The sequence below is a fragment of the Balaenoptera borealis genome (assembly GCF_965194805.1).
Source record: "Balaenoptera borealis genome assembly, chromosome: 2".
Lineage (NCBI taxonomy): Eukaryota > Metazoa > Chordata > Mammalia > Artiodactyla > Balaenopteridae > Balaenoptera > Balaenoptera borealis.
The window spans coordinates 129,098,011-129,124,306 of NC_138867.1; the positions used below are offsets into that span (position 1 = coordinate 129,098,011).

The window sequence follows — 26,296 nt, forward strand, 5'->3', positions numbered from 1 at the left end:
GAAAGACAAGGAACACGTGGTTCAAATACCAGAGCCAGGACAAAGCCTGGATGCCAGTGGTGGAGACAGGGAGGACTGGGAAAACCGTGGTGGCCCAGAGTGTCCAGGAGAAGAGACTGACAGCAGCCACTGGATCAAGACCACAGCACCTGGGAATTCCCTGGTGGTCCAGTGGTTATGATCCGAGCTCTCACCGCTGAGGGCCTGGGTTCAATCCCTGGTTGAGGAACTGAAATCCCACACGCCGCGCAGGGCAGCCAAAAAAAAAAAAGAAAAAGAAAAAAAAACAGACCACAGCATCTATTTTGCAGCAAATCATAGGGCCCCTCCCACTGGCTTCTCCCTCATACTTGGAGCTTGGACCAAACACGGGAGTCCTGAGAATAACCAATGTCTTCCTAGGTGCCTCCACCCCAGAGGAAGCCTTGTAATGAGAACATCTCTGAGGATAGGACTCCTGCCACAAGTCCTGGCATGGCCCACGAGGCCATCCAACAATATCATAGGGGTCAAAGGTCTGCATATTTGCATTCTGTTAGGGGCTCCCATATCTTAACCCAAGGAATTCACCAATGAGGATTTGAGACTGGGGGCCTGAGATCTGAGCTCACAAGCTGTGAAGGCACCAAATCCTATTTGTGTTCCTGTCACTCCACCCACGCCCTATGCCCCATCAGACAGAGGGGGATACTCATGGGGGCCAGGGGCCAGCCATACTGGGCTCCTAGTTATGTGGGCAGAGGTCAAGCCTACGCTTATCTCCTGTTCCCCCTGAACTGTGCATTTCAGGATCTCAAACCCCCTGGTTCTCTTTGGGAGTCAGCCTAAGGAGACAGAGCCGGTACGCTTACAATCTGTGCCATGTAACCGCCTGCTAGATGTTAGATACTGAGGAGGCCACATCCTTGACTCCAAGATACAGGCTGGAACGCTCCTGTCCGGAACATGCACTTTGAAAATGGGGGCAAAGGCCACGCTTTCCCACTCTTGAAGATCATCTCCTGATAATTCCGCAGCTGCTTAATACGGAATGAGGATAGTTATGGTAACAAGAGGAAGAGAACTGGGAGCAGCTGCTGTAAAACGGGGGGGGGGGGGGCAATGAAAGAAACAAAGAGGTGGCTTTATATATAAAGCTCCCTAAAAGTTTGGTCCTTGGAGCTGGACTTGAGATACCTCAATGCCTGTTCCCAAGGGGCCAGCGGTCACAGAGGTTCCCATGGGGCTGGGCAGGGAGAGGATAAGCAGCAGGGTGGGATGTGTACTCCAGACACCGCAGTCGTGCAGAATGCAGGCCTGCTGTTGCCAGAGCTTTCGATTACTCAAAAGAATCTAGAGATCTGGTTTTGGACCAAAATCTCCCTAGTTTTAAATGTCAGCAACTAACTCAAAGTGTTTTTTTTATAAAAAACGTATGTGGGGGGAAATGAACAAAGGAAAAAACCCAACTTGGGCAGGCAGAACTCAGCCATGGACACCGTGTGCAGCATCTTTATGCTCTCTTTTTTTGTCATCCGTGGGTGGGAGGGAGTAGCAGGGCTTGGCTACGGGGGAATGCCACGCAGGCAGCTCCAGAGATGCTATGCCCCCGCTGGCGCCCCTGCTGGTGAGCTCAGGTAGGTGCAGTGGCTGGGGAAGCCATGGCAGGAGCGAGGCTGGAGAGGAGGGGGAAGGGGTATGTGTGGAGAGAGGAAGGAGGACACAGGAGCACAAGAGAGACAGGGTATGTGAAAAGAAATGCAGGTCACCTGCCTGTGCAAGCCACGGGGGACAGAATAGACCCTGGACGCTCAGATTCCACACCCAGGTGAGCCAGAGAGAAACCATCTCAAGTTTGAGGATAAGATGGGCAGAGGGGGAGGGGAGGCCACAAAACACCAAGGAGGACTTTATATGTGCAGAACCACCAAGGAGGCCCTCACGGGCCACCCTGTTTGAGAAAACAGGGAGAAGGTGCTCACAGCCCCCTGCACCCTGGCAGAGAGCTCGGGGAGGGCCCCAAGGTGGACCAACCTGCAGCAGGACCACGAGCATCTTCTGGAAGTGACCAGAGGTGTCCCCAGTGATGTCAGCCTCCAGGTCTCGCTCGTAGGCTGCGGGGAAGGAACACAAGCTCTAGCCCCATCCCCAGGACACCCCAGGAAACCAGGATAAAAGTCCCTGCTGCCCCTAAAATGATCAGATATTTGTGACAAATTCCCAAACCCAGTCTCCAGGACAGCCATGGCAAGACCCAGGGTGTATTTTCACAGTTCTCTGTACTGACCCATGATGTGATGAGATGGAATCTGCCCACGTCTCTCTATCCCCACCTGCGCTGTCCTACCCCAGACACCATCGTCACTCACCTGGACAGTGGCTACAGCCTTCTGACTGTTCTCTCTGCTTCTCCAATCCACAGCAACATGGGTGACTGTCTTAAAGCCCACATTCATCGTGGGCTCCTCTGTTTCCCACTGGGCTTGGAATAAACATTGTCTCGCTCTCTTGGCCTACACGGCCCTGTGTAATCCTGTCCTGCCCTCTACTGCTCTAGCCTCGCACTGGATACCAGGCTTATTCTGCTCGAGGGCCTTTGGTCTTGCCTTTCCCTCTCCTGGGTCTTCTTCCCCACTCTGTGCACAACTGGATCCTTCTCGTTTCCTCCCAAGACAGGCTTCCCTGACCACCTGTCTGAAGCACGTCCTCCCCAGTTAAAGTCGGATGCTTGTTCTCTGTTTGTTTCTTTCATAACTCTTCACCACAACAAGTCATCATCATGTTCATTTGTTTACCTGTTTATTACCTGTATCCCTCGTTACCTCATTAATCTATAAGCTCTCAGGCAGGAACTATACGGATGCCCACCGCCATATCCTGAGAACCTAGCACACTGCCCAGCACAGAGCAGGTACTTATTGGATGGATGGACAGAACAGAGGGAAGGAGAAAAAAAGGTGAACGGGTAGAGTCTTAGGGTCCCTACTCTTGTGATCACCTTCATTACACATCTGAAAAACCCTGAACGGCCCCCCCTGCTCTTCTCACCATCTTTGTACGCTGCCACCAGCTGGTGGATCTGCTCGTTGGTCCGCGAAGCCAAGATCTCAATGAGGCACTTCTCATCGGTACCAATGCCCTGGGAGAAGGGAAGGGGCATGTGAGTCAAGGGTTGGGATGGGAGGCCACCAGCCCCAAGATGGGAACCTGGGGTGGTCAGAGCAAGGAAAACCGCAGCACTCAGGGTGCCCCTAACATAGCTCTTAGGCACCAAGCTGGAGCTGCTGCCCTGAGACAGGGGTTCTAGAGCCACCTCTGCCTGCAGCTTGCTTTATGATTGCTCATTAAAAAAAACTTTATCTTTCTGCACCTCTCTTTTCTCATCTATAAAATGGAGATGATACTAGTTGCTCTACTGAACTCACAGGAAAAATGAGAAGGTGATAACCTCTTACCTGGCTAAGTTTATTAGTTAGAAACAAATTCATGTTTACTAGCTCATCTGAGGCAAAGATCATAGCACTTTATAAACTGTAAAGTGCTAAGTACACTCAAGGGCATTTGGTCTCTCCCTGCTTGGTGGGGAGCGACTTTCTACCTCCACTAGCCTGGGCTGCTCCTCAGATCCTGAACACACCTCCTCAGCCGCTCCTGCCATTTCCTCTCCAGCCCACTCTGATCAACCAAATCCTCTCCAGGCTCTGGGCCCAGCTTGATCCTCTCATCTTCTGTGACGCCCTCTCCAGCCACCCCGAGCCCAGGGCCTGTCCTCATGACCTCCTTTAACATGCCCTTGGCCTTTGGGTGTTGGACACAATCTGTCTCCACTTCCCTGTGTCCTGCTTCCTCGGGACTGTAAGCTGCTGGGGTGGGCGTGTGGGCCTCACACCGACACCTGTCCCACCTCTGTCCATCTGGAGGAGACCGTGGCGCCCTCCCTGGGATAAGATTTGGGCAAGCTGCCTCGAAGCAGGGCACACGTGCGGGGTGGGTGCAGGGCTCACTGAACGCTTGCTGGAGAGGTTGGAACCTCCCATTAACCACGCCCCCAACCCTCACATATGCGCAGACCCAGGCTTCATACCGAGATGGCGTCTTTAATTTCTTTGGCATCGCTATAGGCAGGTGGCCTCATGAGACCCACAATCAGTCGTTCAAACTTCCCTGTCAGCTCGTACTTCAAGTCTGCAATGAGGTCCTGGTTGCGGGGCAGAGGGAGGAGGAGATGGAAGAGCAGTTATAATGATAAGAATTACATTTAATGAGCACTTACTCTGTACAGGCACTGGGCTAAGTAATCTCACTTAATCCTCATTCGTGGAGGTACATACTATCATCAGCCTTCAGAAATGGGTTTAGAGACATCAGGTAACCTGCCCAGAGGCACGCAGCTAGCAAATGGCAGGATTCAAGTCCACAGCACTGTGCCTCTTCCCTGCCGTGTTCTGTTTACTTGTTCACTGTGTGTCTCTCCCACGGTCCGTGAGTCCATAGGGTTAACACCCTCAGGTCTTATTCACCTGTGTAGCCCTAACCCCTAACACAGTGCCCAGCGTGAAGCAGGTGCTCTAGATGTTCCAGTGGCTGAATGGTCCCTGCCTGAGAGAAGAAAAAAGGAGGGGACTTCCCTGGTGGCGCAGTGGTTAAGAATCCGCCTGCCAATGCAGGGGACACAAGTTTGATCCCTGGTCCAGGAAGATCCCACATGCCACGGAGCAACTAAGCGCCACAACTACTGAGCCTGCGCTCTAGAGCCCGTGCGCCACAACTACTGAGCCCACGCGCCCACAACTACTTAAGCCCTTGCTCCGCAGCAAGAGAAGCCACCGCAATGAGACGCCCACGCACCGCAATGAAGAGTAGCCCCAGCTCGCCACAACTAGAGAAAGCACGTGCACAGCAACGAAGACCCAACACAGCCAAAAAAAAAAAGAAAAAGAAAAAGAAAAGGGCAGAACTGCCAGCACAGAGGCTGACCTGGAGTAAAATACTCAGGAAAGGCCCTGAACACACAGGTGAATGAAATCATTCACCCCCCCATCCCACCTGCCCTCTGGTTGCCATGGTTACCTTGCCATAGAGGGACTTGTAGTTCTGGCAGATCTCCTGCCTCTGCCTGTTGCTCCGGGAAGTAATCAGCTCCAGTATGGCCTCCTTGTCACTGCCTAGAAGAGGGGAGGCACCTGTCACCCTACCCCAACCTGCCTCCAGGAAGCCCGCCAGGGCTGCTCCTTGCAAGTCCTCAGCATCAGCCTTCTGCTCGCATGAGGCAGTGACGTTGGAGGGGGGATCTATGGGGACCTGACAAGCCACCACTGAGAGAGATCCTAGCACATGTAGTATCTGAGCTCAGAGGGCCCGTGATCCAGCTCCTCATCACACGGATAAGGAAACTGAGGCCCAGAAAGGAGCAACGACTCACCCAAGGTCTCCCAATGAGCCTGGCTTAGAAAAACCCGGGTGTCCTAACGCCCAGGACAGGGTTCTTTCAGTGACAGGGAAAAGAAAGGAGAATAATAAGCAGCAAATTCAGGGTAGTGCTTACCCCCAAGGGAAAAGACAGAGTGATGCTATCAGGAGGGGGACCTACCATGAAGGTTTCAACTGTATGAGGAAGCAAGTGCTATTTCTCAAGTTGGGTGGCAGGTCTATGGGTAAAGTTTCTCCTGCTCCTTAGATCTTTTTATTCGTCTGGAACAGTTCATTATAAAATTATAGTAATAAAAAGAGGAGACCAAAGAATGACTGAGTACATCTCACCATCCCACCCCACTGCCCACCCAAAGGGCTATCCTTTTGGTATGGGGACACGCTCAAGCCCAGTTGAATCCCGCTTCTCTTCCTTGGGGCCCCACCCCTGGCGGCCGAGCACCCACCGAAGCCCTTCATGGCGTTGTACAGAGTGTCGGCATCCTGGCTGGGGTCGAAGTCCGGGAAGTTGTGAATGGAGCCCCGGTACTTGGCACCCTGTGGAGAGAACAGCAGAGGGTGAGGTGCTGGCCCTGAACGGGGTTCCCAGCCCTAGCCACAGGATAAAGGTCCCCGCTGTCCCTAAAATGATCAGATATTTGTCACAAATCCCCAAACCCAGTCCCCGTAATGGCCACGGCAAGACCCAGGGGTGTATTTTCACAGTTCTCTGAAGAGACCCAGTACATGGTGAGATAGAATCTGCCCACTTCTCTCCATCCCCACCTGCACTGTCCTACCCCAGACACCGTCGTCGCTCACCTGGAGTGTGGCTGAGCTCCCCGCCCCTAAAACGGAGCGCTGGCTACAGAAAGCCCAGGCAAGGGTACGGAGGACTCTCCCTGTACCTCCTGCCACTGCCTGCCCCAAGGGTGGTGCCATTTCCCCACGGGAGGAGAGCTCAGCCAAGCCCCCGGCTCTGCACCACTTTCCCAGGACCCAGGAGAGATAAAAGCCAGACTGAGTGCAGGTGGTGGGAATGATTCCTGCAAAAGTAACCAGAGCCCCACATATGTTTACGGCACTTTACGGTGTACAAAGCCCTTTCACCTCCATGAGTGTGATTTTTTTAGTGTCTTGTAGAAGCGCTTAAGATGATCTCTATCACGGAAACAAAGAAACCAAGCCCCACAAAGGGAAGCCACTCGCTGGGGTCACACAGAACCCACATCTCTGTCCAGTTCCCCTTTGCTCTCTAGCTCCGGAAACCTTGCAGCTGCCAGCTTCTGAGGGTGGGGTCCTGGCCCAGGGTGGGGGGCCCAGAGCCACCCTCAGAATCAACACCCAGATGAGGTGCTGCTCTTCTGGGCCCAGTGAACTGAGCCATGAACTGGCATCTGAGGACAAGCTGGCTGGGTCCTTGGGACAAAGGCGGGGAGAGGCAGAGTCAGAGAATCTTAGACATCGAAGCTGAATGCACAATGGGTTGGTTCACAGAGAAGTCAGATATGGGTCAGCCATGGGGCCCCGGAGAGCAGCGACAGCTGGGATAGCTGTGGATGCCAGAGCCCAGGGCACTAAGCACACAGTGCAGTGACAGGGCACTTAGCCTGTGCCAGGTCTGATGCGAAAGGCTGAAGATTCAGGGAGAAAGAAGACCCGAGCCTGACTTTCATGAGCTTCTGACCCAGTGGAGGAGAGAGACTAGAACATAAATTAGCATAGAGCTCGCAATAAATACCCCATGACAAAGGCAAAGCAACTTGGGAAAACAGTGGAGGGCAATTCCAGCTGGATGAGGGAACCAGGACAGGCTTCATGGGAGGGGCGAGGTGGCTCGCATAACTGTGCCTAGAGCAGTAAGAAGTGCACGGCAGCAAATGAGCCTCCGACCACGTCCTGTGTCTCCCAGCACCTGCACTGCAGGACCTGGCCTGGCATTTGAACGCTCTGTTGGTTTATGTCAGCCGTTGCTGGCTCCTCCAAGGTATGCATGCGTGGGTGCAGGGTTGCTATTTAAAGTTCTGGCAGGGAGGATGACCAGAAAGGGACACGGCCCTCTTCCCGCCACCTGTGAATCCCCTGCAACCTGATCACACCGCTGGGCAGAGAAAGAAAAAGTAACACACGCCAGATACCCAGACCAGAAAAGAGATACTCCCTTTAGAAAGCTCCACGCGTATCTGTCTTGCTCACTGATGTATTCCCAGCAGCTAGCTCAAGGCTTGCCACAACTAGGCACTATTTGTTTCCTAGGTGGATAGGTGTATGGGCGGATACATGACTGTGAACATACCCTGAGCAATCAAAGAAGACTTCCTGGAGGGGAAGGCTAAGCTGAGCCCTAAAGGATGAGCAACAGCTGGCCCAAGGGGTGGGGGAGGGAAGGAAAAGGCTTCATACAGAGAAACAGCACGGCAAAGGCCTGGAGCCGAGAGCACACAAGAACAGTCAGGAAAGCAAGCCCAGATTCTTCAGGGCTATTGCGGATGCCCAAAGTTGCCAAGATCGTGGGATTGTAAGTGGCCAGGAGAGAAGGAGGAGGAGAGGGGAAGGATGGAAGCGGAGCCCCCAGGAAGAAGGGAAGAGGTCCCAGCAGTAAGCTGACACCTTCTCTCCTGCTGCGGCTTCTCCTCCTCCCTCTCTTCCCTCCTCACCCAGTGCAGTGGTTGAGGCAGCATTTGGGGCAGAGGCTGCACCTGAAAGCTGAGGCAATACCATGCTGGAGGACAGAAGTCTAACAGCTAACACAAGGCCCGATCAAAATGCTCCCTTAGAGGCGGGCTTGGCCAGCTGCAAGTCAGTCTCTCTCCCATGTGGGTCTTTGCACAACAATAATAAGTAGCCTTGCTTTGCATTTCTCTAATGATTAATGATGTTGAGCATTCTTTCATGTGTTTGTTGGCAATCTGTATATCTTCTTTGGAGAAATGTCTATTTAGGTCTTCTGCCCATTTTTGGATTGGGTTGTTTGTTTTTTTGATTTTGAGCTGCATGAGCTGCTTGTAAATTTTGGAGATTAATCCTTTGTCCGTTGCTTCATTTGCAAATATTTTCTCCCATTCTGAGGGTTGTCTTTTGGTCTTGTTTATGGTTTCCTTTGCTGTGCAAAAGCTTTTAAGTTTCATTAGGTCCCATTTGTTTATTTTTGTTTTTATTTCGATTTCTCTAGGAGGTGGGTCAAAAAGGATCTTGCTGTGATTTATGTCATAGAGTGTTCTGCCTATGTTTTCCTCTAAGAGTTTGATAGTGTCTGGCCTTACATTTAGGTCTTTAATCCATTTTGAGTTTATTTTTGTGTATGGTGTTAGGGAGTGTTCTAATTTCATACTTTTACATGTACCTGTCCAGTTTTCCCAGCACCACTTATTGAAGAGGCTGTCTTTTCTCCATTGTATATTCTTGCCTCCTTTATCAAAGATAAGGTGACCATATGTGTGTGGGTTTATCTCTGGGCTTTCTACCCTGTTCCATTGATCTATATTTCTGTTTTTGTGCCAGTACCATACTGTCTTGATTACTGTAGCTTTGTAGTATAGTCTGAATGAGATATCATCCCACACCGGTCAGAATGGCCATCATCAAAAAATCTAGAAACAATAAATGCTGGAGAGGGTGTGGAGAAAAGGGAACACTCTTGCACTGTTGGTGGGAATGTAAATTGACACAGCCACTATGGAGAACAGTATGGAGGTTCCTTAAAAAACTAAAAATAGAACTACCATATGACCCAGCAATCCCACTACTGGGCATATACCCTGAGAAAACCATAATTCAAAAAGAGTCATGTACCAAAATGTTCATTGCAGCTCTATTTACAATAGCCAGGACATGGAAGCAACCTAAGTGTCCATCAACAGATGAATGGATAAAGAAGATGTGGCACATATATACAGTGGAATATTGCTCAGCCATAAAAAGAAACGAAATTGAGTTATTTGTACTGAGGTGGATGGACCTAGAGTCTGTCATACAGAGTGAAGTAAGTCAGAAAGAGAAAAACAAATACCGTATGCTAACACATATATATGGAATCTAAGGAAAAAAAAAAAAAAGTCATGGAAAACCTAGGGGCAAGACGGGAATAAAGACACAGACCTACTAGAGAATGGACTTGAGGATATGGGGAGGGGGAAGGGTAAGCTGGGACAAAGTGAGGGAGTGGCATGGACATATATACACTACCAAATGTAAAATAGATAGCTAGTGGGAAGCAGCTGCATAGCACAGGGAGATCAGCTCGGTGCTTTCTGACCACCTAGAGGGGTGGGATAGGGAGGGTGGGAGGGAGGGAGACGCAAGAGGGAAGAGATATGGGAACATATGTATATGTATAACTGATTCACTTTATTATAAAGCAGAAACTAACACACCATTGTAAAGCAATTATACTCCAATAAAGACGTTAAAAAAATAAAAAGAAAAAGAATAAGTAGGCTGTCAGACTAGTTATCCCAGCACCCTGCAGGATCACAGCCATGGGGAGAGGGTGGCGCAGGGGGGGCCCCAGCACTGGTCACATTTAGAGATGCAGGGACAGTCCTTCAAATCACCCAGGTTTCCCAACATTGGTCATTCTCACACCAACCTGGTGAATTTGCATCTCCAAGTGCCACCTGCACAGCTGTCCCCACTTCTCCCCCTCACCCTGACTGCCTGCCACTCCTCCGGCACACAGGTTCCTGGCCTCAAGTACCCGCGAGGGGAGGGGAGAGAAGAGGAGAAAGGACTTTCCACCCTGAAATATTCAGCAGGCCCCGATGCCAGCTGGTGAGCAGCCTGGACCCCAGGCTCCACCCAGGCTGCTGCTAGAGCAGGAGTCCCGAGGCCGCTCGGGAACCTAAGCCACGTGAGTTAGAGAGGTGGCTGCCCAGGCAGGACTCCACCTGAGAGCCGCCTTGGGCGGGCCTGGCCCAGGCCTCCCCTCCGCAGCTCCTGGAGCTGCAGGCACCAACACCTGCCACTCTCGCCCTGTCCCCTAAGCGTTCTTATGCTCACCTTCACGTTCAAACCCAGAACACCCCTGTGAAATGAAGGCCACAGAGCCATGCCTCTGGGCCTTTCTATGACGCACACTATTTCTTTATGACTTTGGGCCTCAGGGTCCCCCCTTCTGGAAGGAAAGAGGGAGAACTGGCACAGAGATCACAGTAGAAGTAACTGGGGGCGACCTAGACCAGAGAAAAGAGGGAGTGGCTTGTTCTGTGCCTGTGTGTGTGTGTGTGTGTGTGTGTATACGTGTGTGCACGCATGTGTGTGTTGGGAAGGGGTGCACAGGAGCAGAGTTGGGGTGCTAATAATTGGGAGCATTAGACACAAACTTCAGCTCAGTGGAAGGAAGACCTTTCTCACTCTTCCCTAGCACAGGAAGTACCCGACTGATTCAACTTCGATTTTTCAAAAAGTGATACACTTCCAGTAGAAACTGTACTTCGAACTGTACATTTGGACCTTTTCCTGGGCTAGCGATATGCTGTAGGGTCCTCTCTCATGATGCTGGGCAGCAAGAGCAAGCCGCAGCTCCCAGTCTGCCACGCGACCACGAGGGTGGTCACCTAATACACTGACGGCTATTCTGTACCCAGCCATTCCGGTTTTCACTTCAAGTACCGTATTCAATACATTACATGAGATATTCAACACTCTGTTATGAAATAGGCTGTGTGTTAGATGATTTAGCCCAACAGTAGGCTCACAGAAGAGTTCTGAGCACAGTTAAGGTAGGTGAGGCTAAGCTCTGATGTTCAGCGGGGTAGGTATGATTTAAATGCATTTTCATCTCATGATGTTTTCAACTAACCATGGGTTTACTGGGAGGTAACCCCATTGTAGGTCAAGGAAGATCTGTATTGTCCTCAGCCCCCTTCTTCTTTCCCCCGACCCTCGCACTCCAAGCATCCAAATTGCTTTTACTGCCCTGCACACACTACGTTCTCTCCCCTCTGCCCCTCTGTTCCAGCATCCCCTCTACCTAAAGCACTCTCAGCTCGCTTGTTCTTCCTCAAGTAGCTCTCTCCAGGCAGCTTGTCCTATTTCCTCAACCTGCGTGCCCCCAGAGCTCCTTTACTGCTCCCACCAGAGCATTAGCCCTGTGCATGGGGGCTCCAACTCATCCCACAGGATAAGGGACCCCCTAAGGCTCTGCCATCCTAGGACTCTTGCTTGTAGGATGTCTATGGCTGCTGGTCCATGGCGACAAGAAAGCACAGGTCAGCTAGGCAGACAGCAGGGTCTGGGAGCACTGGTCCAGGAGTCCAAAGATGTGTGCCCTAGGTCCTGGCCACCCTGGTCTCCCAGGACCTGATCTGTCCGCTTGGGTCATCCAGAACCCTGCAATTCGAATGCCTCTCAGGAAGTAACTCTGGGATGATTACTCATGGGAAATGGGTAGCAACAACAACTATGCCTTGGATCTTTGTCTATAACCACTAGCACTCTCTCCTGGTCAGAGAGGCCACTTGTGCAAAGTGTGCTCCTCAGAGGCCAACAGGGAGGCCACAGCTAAGACTTTTTTGAGTACTGATCCTACATCATATAACACACTGTGCTCTTCAAAAATTGTGAATAGACATCCTTAAGGCCCTTGTTCATTGGGTGGCAAGTCATGAAGATGGGGACAAAGTTTAGTTATCACTGAGCTCAATCACCTCATAATGGAAACTGGGGCCGCAGAGAAGGTAAAGAACTCACCCAAGAACACACAGCTCCTGTATTATGTCTGTGGCCAATAGCTCTATGATTGACATGAGGGACCAAAGGGGCCAAGTCAGGGGTCCCTTTGTTTTATTCTCCCTTTTCAACCCCACTGTTGCAGTGACCACGTCTTTTTCTCTAAGGCCAGCCAACGGGGAACACTCTTAGGCAAACCCTGGCCCAGAACAACACCTAGCTCTGACCAAGGACGGAACCTAATCCTGGCCACACACAGGAGTAAAAGCTCCGATACACCTCAAATTCCACAGCCCAGCAAAGCACTCAGACAGCATGAAAGACTGGTGTCTCCCAAGCCAGGGAAACTTAATCCCAAATGCATGTGACAGAGAAGACCCAAATCCACCTCCAGAGCAGAGAGGACCCTCTAATGCTTTTGCCTATCCAGTATCCATCTCCCTTCCTGGGGGAACCACTCTTGGGCCAGGCAGTTCTGGTGGGACCAGCTCTACCGCCTGGATCCAAGTTACCCAGGCCCAGCCAATGAAATCCAAACCCAAGACTTTCCCTGGAATCGTTTGGTATAAATTATATTGTATCCTGCACGCTGCCCAGGAAGCAGAATGGAAGCCTAGAGCTGCTGATGATGGCTAGTATGAACAATTAAGGAAGAATGTGTCCAAGAATGAAGCTACCCAGAGGAGGCCCGGTTCACGGAGGCAGAATCCTGACAATATCACATGGGCCCCTGGATCCAGCCAGACCTGAAGCCCTGGGCTTCTCAGTCATGTGAGCCAATACACCTCCTTTCTGCTTAGGATGTTGTGTGTTGTCATTGGTCACTTGCATCTGAAAGAGCTGTGACTTATAATAGGAGCAAGCACAGCCTGAGAACCTCTCCAGCTCCTTTCTAACTGAAGATACCAGGGATCTGTGCTGCAGGCCCAGTGACTCTAGGAGAAGCCCAGGCCCAGGGGAAGTACTATAGGAGGGGAAAGGCTCCTTACCTGTGCTAGTTTGGCCATGGTCTCGGGTTCTGCAGCAGAAAACACTGTGGAGAAAAAAGAAATGCCATGAGATTCCTCTGCACTGTGATTCCCTCCATTCTTTCCCCTAAATTTCCTCAGCCTCATTCCTTTCAAGGGAGAGTGTGCTCCTACTGCTGTTTTCCTGCTGCCTCCAGCCTTTCAGGTTCAATCACACCCAAAGACCCAGCTCAGGGCCAGGCACAGTTTTTGGAGGATAATGGATGGACTAGCCAGTGTCCAGATACTCACACCAGGATGGGAAAGACTCTTGGAACCAGGAGAACTTGAAAGAGGGAAAGGGCAGGACCACTAACCAGCATGATTCCTCCAGGCCACGCAGGGCACTTTCCCAGATGCTGTCTCACTTAATCCTCACAGCAATCCTTCCTGGAGTCAAATTCCCCTTTTTTATAGAGGAGGAAACTGAGGATGGGGGTTCAGGGAGGTTAAATAATTTGCCCAAGATCATACAGCTTAAAACTGAATTCACTATATATGAAATAAACAACAAGGACCTACTGCATAGCACAGGGAATTACATTCAATATCTTGTGATAACATATAATGGAAAAGAATCTGAAAAAGCTGAATCACTCTGCTGTACACCTGAAACTAACACAACATTGTAAATCAACTACACTTAAATTAAAAAAAGACCCTGAATTCAACAAAGTCTAGATCCCAGGGTCCATGCCATCTGCACCACGCATGCTCTCTTTCCAAGTCACCAAGAACAGTTCCAGAATTCAGGGCTTAACAGTCTGTAGATGGGCACCCTCAAGGGGCTCTGGGTCACCTGTTGCAAATATCTGACAGGCTATGGTTTCTTTAGCATCTACTTCTATTAGGCACTGATCTAGGCACTGAGGATATATCAGTAAATAAAAGAGACTTTCTAAAACATGTGCTTTTCTGGAGCTTCCTCTATAATGGGGAAGAATAACAAACATATGATAAAAACTAAGGAGAAAAGATGAAGCTTGGTTGGGAGAGTGACAAGGGGTGTGATCTCAGGTGGAGTGGCCAGAGGCCTCCTGAACCACGTGGCTACCTGAAGGCAGTGAGGTCAAGGAGCTCAGTGTGGCTGATATGGCGGCAGGGAGTGGGGTGGGGACATTGGTAAGACGCGGCATCAAGGGACCAGTGCCTAAGGCCACTGTAAAGACTTGGGTTTTTCTCTGATGGGACAGATCATGGGTGAGGGTGGGGAACTGAACAAACAGGACACACGACCTCACTGAAAGGGGTCTCAGGACACAGGGTCTGCAGTGAAGGAATAAGAAACAAAGATATCTAAAAAGAAATGTATAAAGGGACGTTGCTGCTTTGGAAAGGGGAAGAGAAGGGGGAGCGGGTGGGCTACTGAGTGCTCTCTGCAGGAGGGCGGAGACGGAAGAGCCACAATCTTCTTGGGATAAGAGGAGAAGGAAGGACCAGTGCTGTCCATTGTAGTCAGGACTGCACAATTTGATCTTTTTTTTTTTTTTTTTAATTTTATTTTTGGCTGTGTTGTGCCTTCGTTGCTGCACGCGGGCTTTTCTCTGGATGCGGCGAGCGGGGGCTACTCTTCATTGTGGTGCACAGGCTTCTCACTGCAGTGGCTTCTCTTGTTGCAGAGCACGGGCTCTAGCCGCACGGGCTTCAGTAGTTGTGGCACACAGGCTCAGTAGTTGTGGCTCGCGGGCTCTAGAACACAGGCTCAGTAGTTGTGGCACACAGGCTTAGTTGCTCCGCGGCATGTGGGATCTTCCCAGACCAGGGCTCGAACCCGTGTCTCCTGCATTGGTGGGCTGATTCTTAACCACTGCGCCACCAGGGAAGCCCAATTTGATCTTTTTCAACCATGTCTACGTATTACTTTTTAAAAGTAAAAATAACAAACTCTATAAGACTTATATCCAGTAAGAGCTACAAGGACCTGAACCAGAACAGAGGGTAGAAACAAAGGAGATGCGTAACCTCAATGTTCTCCAGTTCTTCACATACCATCACCCCTACCCAACCCCGCCAAAAAAAAAAAAACACTGAGGGGAAATCAGCCCCTGATCTCAGCCCATAATCCTGCTCTCACTCTGGGGCCACAGGAGACGTGTGACACAGCAGGGAGAACATAGGTTTGGAGTCAGACAGACAGACCTGGATTCAAGTCCGTTTTGTCACTTACTAGCTATGTGACCTTGGGCACATTGCTCATCTCTGAATTCAAGGTTATCTTAAGTACAGAATTGGGGCTTTCCCCTTCCTGCCTTGGAGAGTTGGAGGATGAGACCCAACTTATGTCAAGGCCAGGCAGAGATGTGTTCTCAGTAAATGGTGGCATTCAGTGTGCTAGGGGGACTTTCTGAGGACAGGGCTTTGTCATATTTACCCATGTGTCCCCACTGCCTGCATATAAGTCCCCCAAACTACAGTCAGCAGACAGACGTGACATGATGGGCTTGGGAGTGAAGAGCAGAGGGCAGTGATCTGCCTGTAACCGCGGCGAGCTGACAGCAGAACTTGCGGAAACCCTGCTGTTTCCCTGACAACCAGGGGCCCTTTGGTACAAACTTGAGCTCTCCTCAGGAAATAGAAACTCCCCCGAGGGGGAGCGCGGGAACCCACATCTACCCTAGGGTCTGGCCAGGAGCCAGCTCTGGGTTTCCCCAGCTCTGGGGGATGGTGTGGGCAAAAGGTGAGGGAGCTCCAAGGCCAGCAGACAAAAAGGGACTGCATGAGGCCCAGGAAGTCAGCTGAGGCCCGTCACCTGCACCTCCAGCCTCGATGCATTTTCCTTTGGCCTTGTTGCTGGAAACTTCAGCTGCTGGCGGCAGCCCAGGCCCATCTGGACGGCTCAGAGGAGGGGCCTCCGAGTCTTTGGGAAAATACTCTCAGCTCTGAGAGCAGTTTATATGTGCCTCTTGTGAGTGCACGTCTTGTGTATACATGGAAAGCAAACTTCCAGAACTAGATGTTCTGATTGCAGTTCAGGGGGCCCAAGATCCCAGAGCCCCTCCTCTGAGGCTTCAGGGAAGCTCTGGAGGCAATCACAGAGGCGCCATCTACCCCGGCTTTACGAGGGGCTCTGATCCCTCCCAGGGCGACCCAGACCACACTTCTCAGGTTGCCTGAACAAATGTTTTATATCCAATGTTTCAGAACCCCAGAGGGCCCTTAACAATCCATCACATCCAAGCCCCTCACTTTCTAGATGAAGTAAAGGCATCTCAGGGAGGATGAGTGACTTGCCAGGCCCAGACAATGGCTGACATCCCTGCATCCCACCCCCGGGTAATAACAGGGACGTTAGGAAGAGGCCGAAGGAAAAGACCCAGGTTCTGGTTCCCAGCCTGCCCCTCTGTAACCTCAGACAAGCCAGGTTGTCTCTCTAGACCTCAGTTTCTTCATCTGCAAAATGTGGATAATATCACTCCCTCTCTGGGAAAACCCAGAGTGGATGTGAGAGGCTTTTGTAGGTATCAACCAGGGATTTTCACAGCAAAATCTCAGAATATCAGTCCTAGGAGAGTTCTACCCCAAGGCCACAGGACTCCTCTCTATTCCCACCCCACCCCCAAGACGCAAGTTTCACCATCTTGGTTGAAACAGCTTCTCAAGACTGGCAGGTATGGCCACTATACACCAGTGCCTCTCTCTCCTCAGGAACCCTGAATCTCTTTGGACCTGGATTTCCATGAAGGCTCATGATGGCAAATCATTCCAGAAACCCATTTGCCAGGAACCCATTCAAGGATAGAGCTGCCTGGTGGCCTTGTGCTGCTCTGGCCACCTCCTGCCTTAGTCCTTTAGGCTGCAAGCAATCAGGACTCGCTCCAGAAGGAACACTCTGGGGTAGAGAATACCAGGGCTGGCTCAACCACCACTGCCTAACTATAGCATTGGGGAAACCGAGAGCCAGACAGAAGGTCTTGTCCAAGTCCTGCAAAAGGACTGAGTCACAGCTCGGCTCCCCACCAATTAGTAATTTTGTAAGTTACCTAAATATGAATCTCAATTTCCACATCTACAAGATGCATATGAAGTCCCAAACATTTACAAAGGAGTCAGGGTGGCACTGTAATAAAGAATGCGGGCTTTGCAGTCATGGCCTGAGTTCAAATCCTGACTGCTCATGACCTTGGGTGAGTTACATCATTTCTGACTCGGTTTCTTCATCTCAGAAATGATAATCTCATAAGGTTTTTGTAAAAATTCAATGAAGTAAGGCAGGTAAAATACTTAGCATGGTCAGGTTCAGAGTAAATGTTTAATAAGTGGTAGCTTCTGTTATCACAATCACTGTTATTAGAGCCGTGGTCTCCAAAGTGGGGTACTGGGCACAACGATCCATTGGGGTGCAGAATGAGAATATTACAACTTTCTAAATTGATCTTGTCCTTTCATGTTCCATTGTTGATGTCTGCTATACATATATAAAGTTAAAGATGCATATTAGGGCTGATAGAAGTACACAATCAAGAGTTTGGACTCGGGACTTCCCTGGTGGTACAGGGGTTAAGACTCCGCACTCCCAATGCAGGGGGCCCGGGTTCGACCCCTGGCCAGGGAACTAGATCCCACATGCATGCCGCAACTAAGAGTTCACATGATGCAACTAAGGAGCCCGCCTGATACAACCAAAAAAAAAAAAAAAAAGTTTGGACTCGATGGAATGAAGCAGAGGGAGGAGAAGAAAGAGGGGAGAAGAAACACCGGCATAAGAAAAGCATTTCTGTTCTCAAAACGTAGCCTGTGGGCTTTGGTGGAATAGAGTGTACTTTTGAGAGGAGAGAGGAGATGTTGAGTATTAGGGGGTGAGATCAGGTGTGGAGGGTAAGGGCAAATTGAGAAAAAATTTATAAATAACCTGGAAGATCATGCAAAAAAAAAATCACCCAGACCTCTGCGCCCCAGGAGTGCCGGAGGGACTCTGCCCACTCATCTCCAACGGCCCCTCTTCGATCCAGGCCCTCTGAGCTCTGCACTCATGGCCCCTAACACCCTTCCTGATTTGTCTGCCCTCGCCTTCCTCCTCTTCACCCACTACTACACTCTCTCCCCACTAAACCAGGAATCTCTTCCACTGGCATTTTCTAACCAGCCTTCTAGCATCAAAACCAGTGCCTTTTCAATTCTGGCTTTATTAATACCACCTAGGGAGTTTTTCGAACTTACCAACACATAAGGCCACTCCCAGAGATTCAACAGGCCAGGGATGAAGCCTGGGCTTTGGTAATTTTTGAAAACTTTCCTAGGTGATTCTGCTAACTTTTCTAGGAAGCCAGGAGGGATTTCTCCCACCTCTGAACCACAGTGTGACTCTAAAACCATCTACTCGTGAGTGGCTTGGGTCAACCATTGTGGATTTATCATTCCTCAATTAGATGGAGGCTGCTTGTCTCCAAGGTATTGTGAGAAAAAAAAAATCTGTAAAAATGCACGATAATCCTTAGAGACATGCTCATTCTGTCCTATCTGATAAAGGTTCAGTGGACTTCCCTTCCCTTCCCCCACCTCTGGTGGAAAAACAAGTTTGCCTCCATTTGTACATTCCTTTCAATATAGAGGCATCTGCTGATTCTCTTCTGAGCTGGTTCTAACATCTGCCTGGTCCAGTCACTGATTATTGAGTAGAATAAAATCTTTAGCACATGATCATTTTTATATCTGAGGGATGATTTTACCTTTTCTTTAAAATTATTGTATATGCTTCCTTAATGTACCCTTACTACTAAGTGTGGTTCATAAGGATTGTTGAGTGAAAGGTACTGAGTGGTTTTCATGCTTTCTTTAGTGACTCCCTTGAAAAATCACAGAATAAAAAGGAATCACCTTGCCTACTGGTTTTCAGACTCATTATACAGCCAGGAGAGGAAATAACTTGAGGGGTTAAGTAACTTGCCCAGCTCATAAAGAAAATTAGTGATTAAGCAGAGGCTCACTTTTCAAATCCTATTTATTGAGCGCCTCCTGCATGCTCACTGGCAAGAGTTGGGGGTAGAACAGACAATGAGACAGACGAATCTCCCACCCCAACGAAACTGACAAATTTTTGTGCAGTGATCTGATAATTTTTTTGATCCTATACAGCACCAGTAACAAAAGAAAAAAAATGATCATTCATCATGATAAACAAACATATACTTTTTTAAGCATAAGATTAAAAGCATATATAATAAGAAGTCTAACAGTTTCTTCCGGCATCCCAGAAAATCATCTTAGTGTCTCCCAGGTTGTATGTACCTCACTTTGGAGGCCCCTGGCCTACAAAATCTAGACCCTTCCCTTTCCCCTTTCCTGATGGCTCCTCCCCCAGTCTGCAGGGAGACACCAAAGAGCAGCCCCTCCGCCCTCCAGGACCTGCCTTTAATGAAGCCAGAGTAAATGCCATTCCTGGCCCTGTGCCCAGGCACACCCCCCAGCTCAGGGCACTAGGGTTTCTTAGAGAGCAGAGTCTTTCCCTCTCCTGACCCAGAATCATTGATCCTCAGGCAGGACAAGGCCCCAGGATATGATCCAGGGGCCCCGGGTTTGGAGTTGGACTGGCCTGGGTTGGAATGCTCAGGTCACTTTTGTGAGAGACAGCAAAGCATAGACTGCCTGAGATCGGAGCCTGACCTGTTATTTTAGGAGCTGTGTGGCCTTGGGCACGTACTTAACCTCAAATGTAAAATGGGGGATAAAAATTATGCTCACCTCAGAGGAGTTGTGGTGGGCGTGAAAAGAATTAAGACATATCTAGTGCTTAGAAGACGCCCTGGCACACAGGACACCCTATGTAAGTCTTAATATTCTTTCTACCCTAAACTTTTGAGGGCTGAGTTTCCACATCTGCAAAATGGGCATGGTAACAGCATCTAACATAGGGTTCAGCCAAGGCCTGGTAAGTTAGAAGGGTTCAATAAATAATAGAAGTGACTATTTTACTATTATTTACAAGGACACCCGTTTTGCAGATGAGGAACCTGAGGCTCAGGTCACCTGCTTTCTCAAGCACCACACCCTTCTGTGGCACCACACCACAGTAGCACCTGGTTCTCTGGGCAGGGCACTCTACAGTTTACAAGGCACTTTTTCACATCTCCCATCTTATAATCTCATGAGGGGGCTATCAACCTCATCCTCATTTTACAGGTAGGGGATCTGAGGCTCCAAGAACCCAAGGACAGGCACTCCTCCTTAGCCAGTCTGGGGGTGGGGTGAGTGGGGAGGGTTCTCAACCCCAGGAGGAAAGGGAGTATGGCTGGATTCCAAACCAAGAAGTTTAAAAGGATGAAAAAAGGCACCCTCACCCAAGACTTCCTCTCCTCTTTTGAGAGGGAGGTAGAGGGACATGCTTGCTTGAAAATCAAGGTAGAGACCACATCCTGTGCTTTGTCCCCACCCAGGAAGCATCTTGGAGGGGTTGGGTGGGGTGAGGCTGGTGACACTACTGGACGTCCCTGGAAAATTCTAGAATGGCCATGAAGAAGAGCCAGGCAACTCCAACCCATTTTACCAGCTGGGTGCCCTGGGCACAGCTCTTGTCCCTCTAGAGAGGCAGGCACTAAGGCTCAGAGGGGTAGGCGTGTCCCCAGGGCTCCAGGTGGTAGTGGCAGGGCAGAGGCTGGGACCGGGTGTGGCTGGAGCCTGGTGGCCCAGGGCTCCCTCTGGTGCTGCAGTGCAGATGTTCCAGATGCTGGCGGCTACCCAACACTGCAGAGCTCCCCGACCCTGTCCCCGGAACAAGCCCCAAGAGGCCAGGTCCCTGACTTCCCAGGGGCAGCCCCCTCCTCTGCACATTCACATCCACAGTCTGCCCCAGCAACAGCTGTGACCCCTACCTGGAAACCACAAGTATTTTCTGTATCCCAGCAGCCCGCGCCTCGGGAACAAGGAGTGGAAGGCAAAGAAAGATGGGTGAGTGACTGTCACAGCTGCATAGGGGGATAGAGGCCTCTGCCCCACCCTACTCCCACAATCCTAAATCTTAGAACAGTTGAATCCTAGAACGCCAGCACTGCAAGGGGTCAGCCAGTTCAGCAGACTTTGCTACAGAATGGTAACTAAAGCACAGAGAAGGAAGGGGCTTGCCCAAGGACCCCTGGCACCTGGAACTGTGACCCAGCTTTCCACTGGCCCCTAGGCCAGTGCCCTCTGCCATGGCACAGGGCCTGCCAGCCAGAGGGGGTAGGGTCCATGGCAGCTGAAGCTGGGCAGTCATTCACCTCCAAAGGGAGGGCTAAGCAGGTCACGATATCCCATTTGGGTCAGTGGGGCGGGCGGTTTAAGGTGTGCTTTGGGTAGAGGGGAGGAAGGGGAAGTGAGGGAAAAGGGCGGACCAGGGAAACCAGAGTTCTTTTACAAACCCAGGAGCCGTATGTCCAAATTTGGTATTGTTGGGGAAGACCCACCAGAGTTTAGAGAAAAGGAGGGGGAGGGAGGAAGCAAAGGGTGGATCCTCCCAAACGACCCCCCCACCCCATCCCCTTGCACGGCCTAGCTGGGTAGGCCAGGCTTCCCAGGCCTGTAATCAAGACTTCCCAAACCTGTAATCATTCCTTGCAGCTGACAGATAAATCAATTTTCACAGCCATTGTTTCCTCTGAGAGGCTGGGTTTATCAGCTCTGGACTTGAGGAAGGAAACTGAGGCTCAGAAAGGGAAAGCTACGGATTCAAGGTCACACTGCACGTTGTTGGTGGAGCTGGGATTCCGACTCAGGGTATTTCACTCCCATGCTAGCATCTGCGGAGTCATCTGACGCCCCCAAGCTTTGGAAAGGCCGAAACTGGGCTGAGGGGGAGCAGGAAGAAGGGTGGGGCCTCTGGCCCATCACAAGGCCCCTGCAGCCCAGCTGGGAGTCTCCTTTAGAGGCGAGGAGTGGCCCCAAGAGGGCGGGAGGGTCCACTAGGGCCCTGAGGTGTGGACAGCCGGCCCCCCATCCGTCTGCACACGAAGAGCCCTGCCCCAACGACCACCATTTCAGGTGCAGCCCAGGGTCGGACTCTTCATGCCCTCAGTCTTCGGCTTCAGCTACACCCTTCCCTGCGGGTCCGTCCTCCGTCCAGCTGCCTCCAGCCCCGGGCCTTCAGAGTCGCTTCAGTCCCTCAAAGCACGGCCAGCAGCTTGCGTGGCCCCGGCCCAGGTGCCCCCCGCCCCTCCACCACACCCTCTGCAGAGCCGGCCCTCCCTTCGCCTCCCCTCCCCTCGCCTCCCCTCGCCTCTCTTCCCTTCTCCCCTCCTTTCTCTTCCCTTCCCTCCCGCAGCCCGCCCGCCGTCCGCCTCCGCTTCCCCGCCTGCGGCAGTGGATTTGCTCCGCTGCGCTGCCCCAGACGCGCCCTGCCCGCGACCCACTCGGGTTCCCGCGCCCTCGGGTTCCCGGGCCCCGCGGCCCCCACATCCCGCGCCCCTCCCCGGGGCCGGCGGCAGGCGTGGGTCAGCGATGACTGGGCATTTATGGCTCGCCCCCCGCACCCCTGCAGCCCGCCGGAAGGGGTGGGAGTCCACTGGAGCGATCCCATCTCCTACCTCAACCTACTCACCGCGCGGCGGAAGCCTCCTGTAGCGGACAGACAGACGAGCAGGCGGACGCGCGGACGCGGAGCTCGCTGGGTCAGAGCCCGTTTGCAGCAGCAGCCGCAGCGCAGGGGCGGACCGGGAGGACAGTCCTCGGCTCCCGGGCCGGACACGTGGCGAGCGGGGCCCAATCGGGCTCGTCCCGCCTCCCCCCGTCCCCCCCCTCCCCCCCTCCCCCCCACCCCCCCACCCCCCCACCCCCCAAGTCATTCGCTCCTGGAATCTTAGAATGTCACCAACCGGGAGGGGCCTCGCCAGGATAAACTCCGTCTGTGCTCAGACCCCAGACCTGCGACCTGAAAAGGGGAGGAGGATTTGGCCAAGGTCACTCGGCCGTTCAGGGCTGGAAGTCAAAGCTCCCGACTCCAGTTCTGGACACTGTCCCCAAATTCCTACTGCTCACCAAAGATTTGTTGAGAAACAGAACCTTGAGGCTTGACAAAATTAAGGCCAAGCACTTAATCTGCCTGATCAGATTCTGTCCCTCCACAGCCCCAACAGGTCTGTGACATTACTTAGCCACTTTCCAGAGGAGAGCCCAGAGAAGCCCAGTTTTTAAACGAAGGTCACACAGCTAGTAAGTTGTGGAGCCGGATTCAAACCTGGGCCAGGTGACTCCAGAGGGGCGCTTGCTCTAGCTTGGCTCAGGGGAGTGCATAGTCCAGAGGAAAGGGAGACAGACCAGCGGTTATAATCCGGGGCTGTGGGGAAAACCATAGAATAATAAAAAAGTGATAAACTCTTTGGGAATCCAGAGGAAACTGAGAATGACTGTCCCCCAGGGGATTTGTAAAGACTTCCTGGAGGAAGTGAGGCTGCAGTGAAATCAGTAGTACTTCCCACCCACCCACCCCTTAGAAATTCTGCTCTGATGGAAAGATGGCAACCCTGGGCTGCTGAGTCTTCATAGGCAAGACTCTTAGATGCTCTGATTTTCAATTTGCTCAACCAAAACTCTTTCCAAAGGCTGTCTTCAACCTCTCACTAGTTAGAGAACTCTAAGCCTTTTTAGCAAGGGGACCTAGTATGTTCTTTCATCTATTCATCCCCCCAACATTTATTGAGTACCTGCTTCATGCTGGGTACTGAGCTGGGAGACCGAAGTGAGCAAATGGGAAATGCAGCCTAGACCTGCCCGCATGGAGCTTCCACTCTTATGGAAGACAGATGGTTAGGTCTTTGTTACAATAAGGTTTAGGCAGTCGTAATCTGGAAACTACAAAGTGCTATGATGGCCACAGCAGATGGATCCCGCCTAACCTAGACCTTTGAATGAGAGTGGTGTTGTGACCAAAAGATGAATGGACTCTAGTAGGAGACTAAGAAGAAATTAAAATAGATAAATAAATAAAGTAAGTAATTACCTTAAGATGAGATCTGCTGTTAGTATTCAATAGAAGTGTTATCGAACACAAGTTCATGTGTCTGAAGCAGACTGACACCAAACAGACTGAAACATCGGAGTTGGAGCAGAGAAAGGTTTATTGCAGGGCCAAGCAAGGAAAACGGGTGGCTCATGCTCAAAATCCCCAAACTCCCCAACTGTTTGGGGGGGAAAAGTTTTTAATAGGCAAAATTTGGGGTGAGAGCTGCAAGGTGTATGACTTTCTTCTGATTGGCTGGTGGTGAGGTAACAGGGTGGTTCCAGGAATCTTGTGCTCAGGCTGAAGTTACCATCCTCCTCCTGGGTGGGGGCCTTAGTTCCTGCAGAAGAACTCAAAGATATTGTTATGAGGGACTTCCCTGGTGGTGCAGTGGTTAAGAATCTGCCTGCCCATGCAGGGGACACGGGTTTGAGCCCTGGTCCGGGAGGATCCCACATGCTGCGGAGCAACTAAGCCTGTGCACCACAACTACTGAGCCTACGCTCTGGAGCCCGCAAGCCACAACTACGGAGCCTGCGAGCCACAACTACTGAGCCCGCATGCCTATAGCTGGTGCTCCACAGCAAGAGAGGCCACTGCAATGAGAAGCCTGCACACCGCAACAAAGAGTAGCCTCTGCTCTCCACAGCTAGAGAAAGCTCGCGAGCAGCAATGAAGACCCAACGCAGCCAAAAAAAATAATAAATTTATTTAAAAAAAGAAAAGATATTGTTATGTATATTTCTTCAGGAAGAACCAGGACCCTGACCCAAGGCTGCACTATTTCTTCACTGTTCCTCCCTTGTTTCTGCATTCCCTCCCTTCCCTGATTAGCAACTGTTTCAACCTGCTTCTAAATAAAGCCTATTTTCTACAAACAAGAAATGGGGACACAGAAAGGATTTGTACCTGGGAGCCCCACAGGGTCCTGCTTGGCTTCAGAAGCAACACCTTCTGAGATAGAATATGAGGAGGCTGGTTCCAGCAAGGATGGAGGTGAGGTCTCCTCAAGCATCATAATAGTATCTGCTATTTATTGAGCATTTTGTATGAGCCAGCCACTGTTGTTAAGTGCTTTACTTGCAATGTCACATTGAATCCTCACAATTCATTAGTAAATATTTATTCAGCACTTACTGCATGCCAGGCACTATTTTAGGAGTTTTATCAGCAAACAAAATGAAGATCTCTGCCCTCATGGAATCTGCATTCCAGCAGAGGGAAGATAGACACACAATAAGTAAACATGACAATATGTTAGAAGGTGACAAGTGGTGTGGACAATAAGAAGAAAAAGATGAAGTGTCCCAGGATGATAGGGGAAGTTGCAGTATTATGTAGGGTGTTCAGCAGAGGCCTCAATGAGAGGGTGAGATTTGAACAAAGATATGCAGGAGGTGAGGAAGGTAGCAGAGCTGATGAGAGATCTGTGGGAAGAGTGTTTTAGGCAGAGGAAACAGCTGGAACAAATGCTCCAGGGCAGGAGCAGGCCTGGAATATTGAAGGAACAGCAAGGAGGCCAGTGTGGCTGGAGTGGAGTGAGCCAGAGGGAGAGTAAGGGGGCAGGAAGGTAGTGAGGGGACGGGGATGGGCAGGGGGATGAGAAGACGTAGCTCTGAGGTCTAAAGGCAGGAACAGAGAGACGTCCCAGCTATAGAAGAGACAGAGAAATTTGCCCTTCATTTGCCTTTTGTTCCATTTGGTCCCTCAGTGGATTGGATAATACCTAACCCCCCCCCCCCCCCGGCTGGTGAGGGCAAGCCTCTGTACTCAGTCTACTGAATCAAATGCTAATCTCTTAGCTAATCAAATGCTAATCCTCACAGATACACTCAGAAATAATGTTTTACCTAGCTCTCTGGGCAGAGCAATGTGAAAGGAAAATCAAAATGGACTTGGTATTGTTAAGAGAGCTCTCTAAATATGGAGCCTGGAGGCCATTGAGGAAGTGTGACTTATGCTTGTCTTAGCCTAGTTGGAATCTGATCTTTTGACTTATTGCTCTCGGGAACATCTATTGTCATCCAGAGCCTGGTACTCAAGGTACTTATCAAACCCTTACCCTAAAACAACTCATAATAGCCATCCCTTAAGGACAAATATTTACTTTCTTATGTCAGAGTCCAGCCTCATGGCTTTTTTTTTTTTTTCTTTTTTTTAAATACAAGTACAATTTTCCGTTACTTTTTTATTTTTTTATTTTTTGGCTGCACCACATGGCTTGCAGGATCTTAGTTCTCTGACCAGCGATTGAACCCACACCCTTGGCGGTGAAAGTGTGGAGTTCTAACCACTGGACCGCCAGGGAATTCCCAGCCTCACCGCTTTT

At 50.7% G+C, this 26,296-nt stretch overlaps 1 protein-coding gene across 3 annotated transcripts in view; it reads right to left on the bottom strand.

Annotated features, from left to right (window-relative positions):
* ANXA6 (annexin A6) overlaps positions 1–22,703 on the bottom strand; it is a 54,799-nt gene extending 32,096 nt beyond the window's left edge. For 2 of the 3 annotated variants that reach the window (XM_082381485.1, XM_082381483.1), the window contains exons 1-7: positions 22,570–22,703; positions 13,047–13,090; positions 5,856–5,946; positions 5,050–5,144; positions 4,064–4,177; positions 3,028–3,118; positions 2,014–2,093 (exon numbers count right to left, since the gene is read on the bottom strand). In XM_082381485.1, coding sequence (XP_082237611.1) covers positions 2,014–2,093; positions 3,028–3,118; positions 4,064–4,177; positions 5,050–5,144; positions 5,856–5,946; positions 13,047–13,064 — 489 coding nt within the window. In that variant the 5' untranslated portion in view covers positions 13,065–13,090; positions 22,570–22,703. Of the gene's footprint in view, positions 1–2,013; positions 2,094–3,027; positions 3,119–4,063; positions 4,178–5,049; positions 5,145–5,855; positions 5,947–13,046; positions 13,091–22,555 lie in introns of all 3 variants that reach the window. The other variant, XM_082381484.1, reaches the window with a different exon arrangement.
* Positions 22,704–26,296: the final 3,593 nt, after the last annotated feature.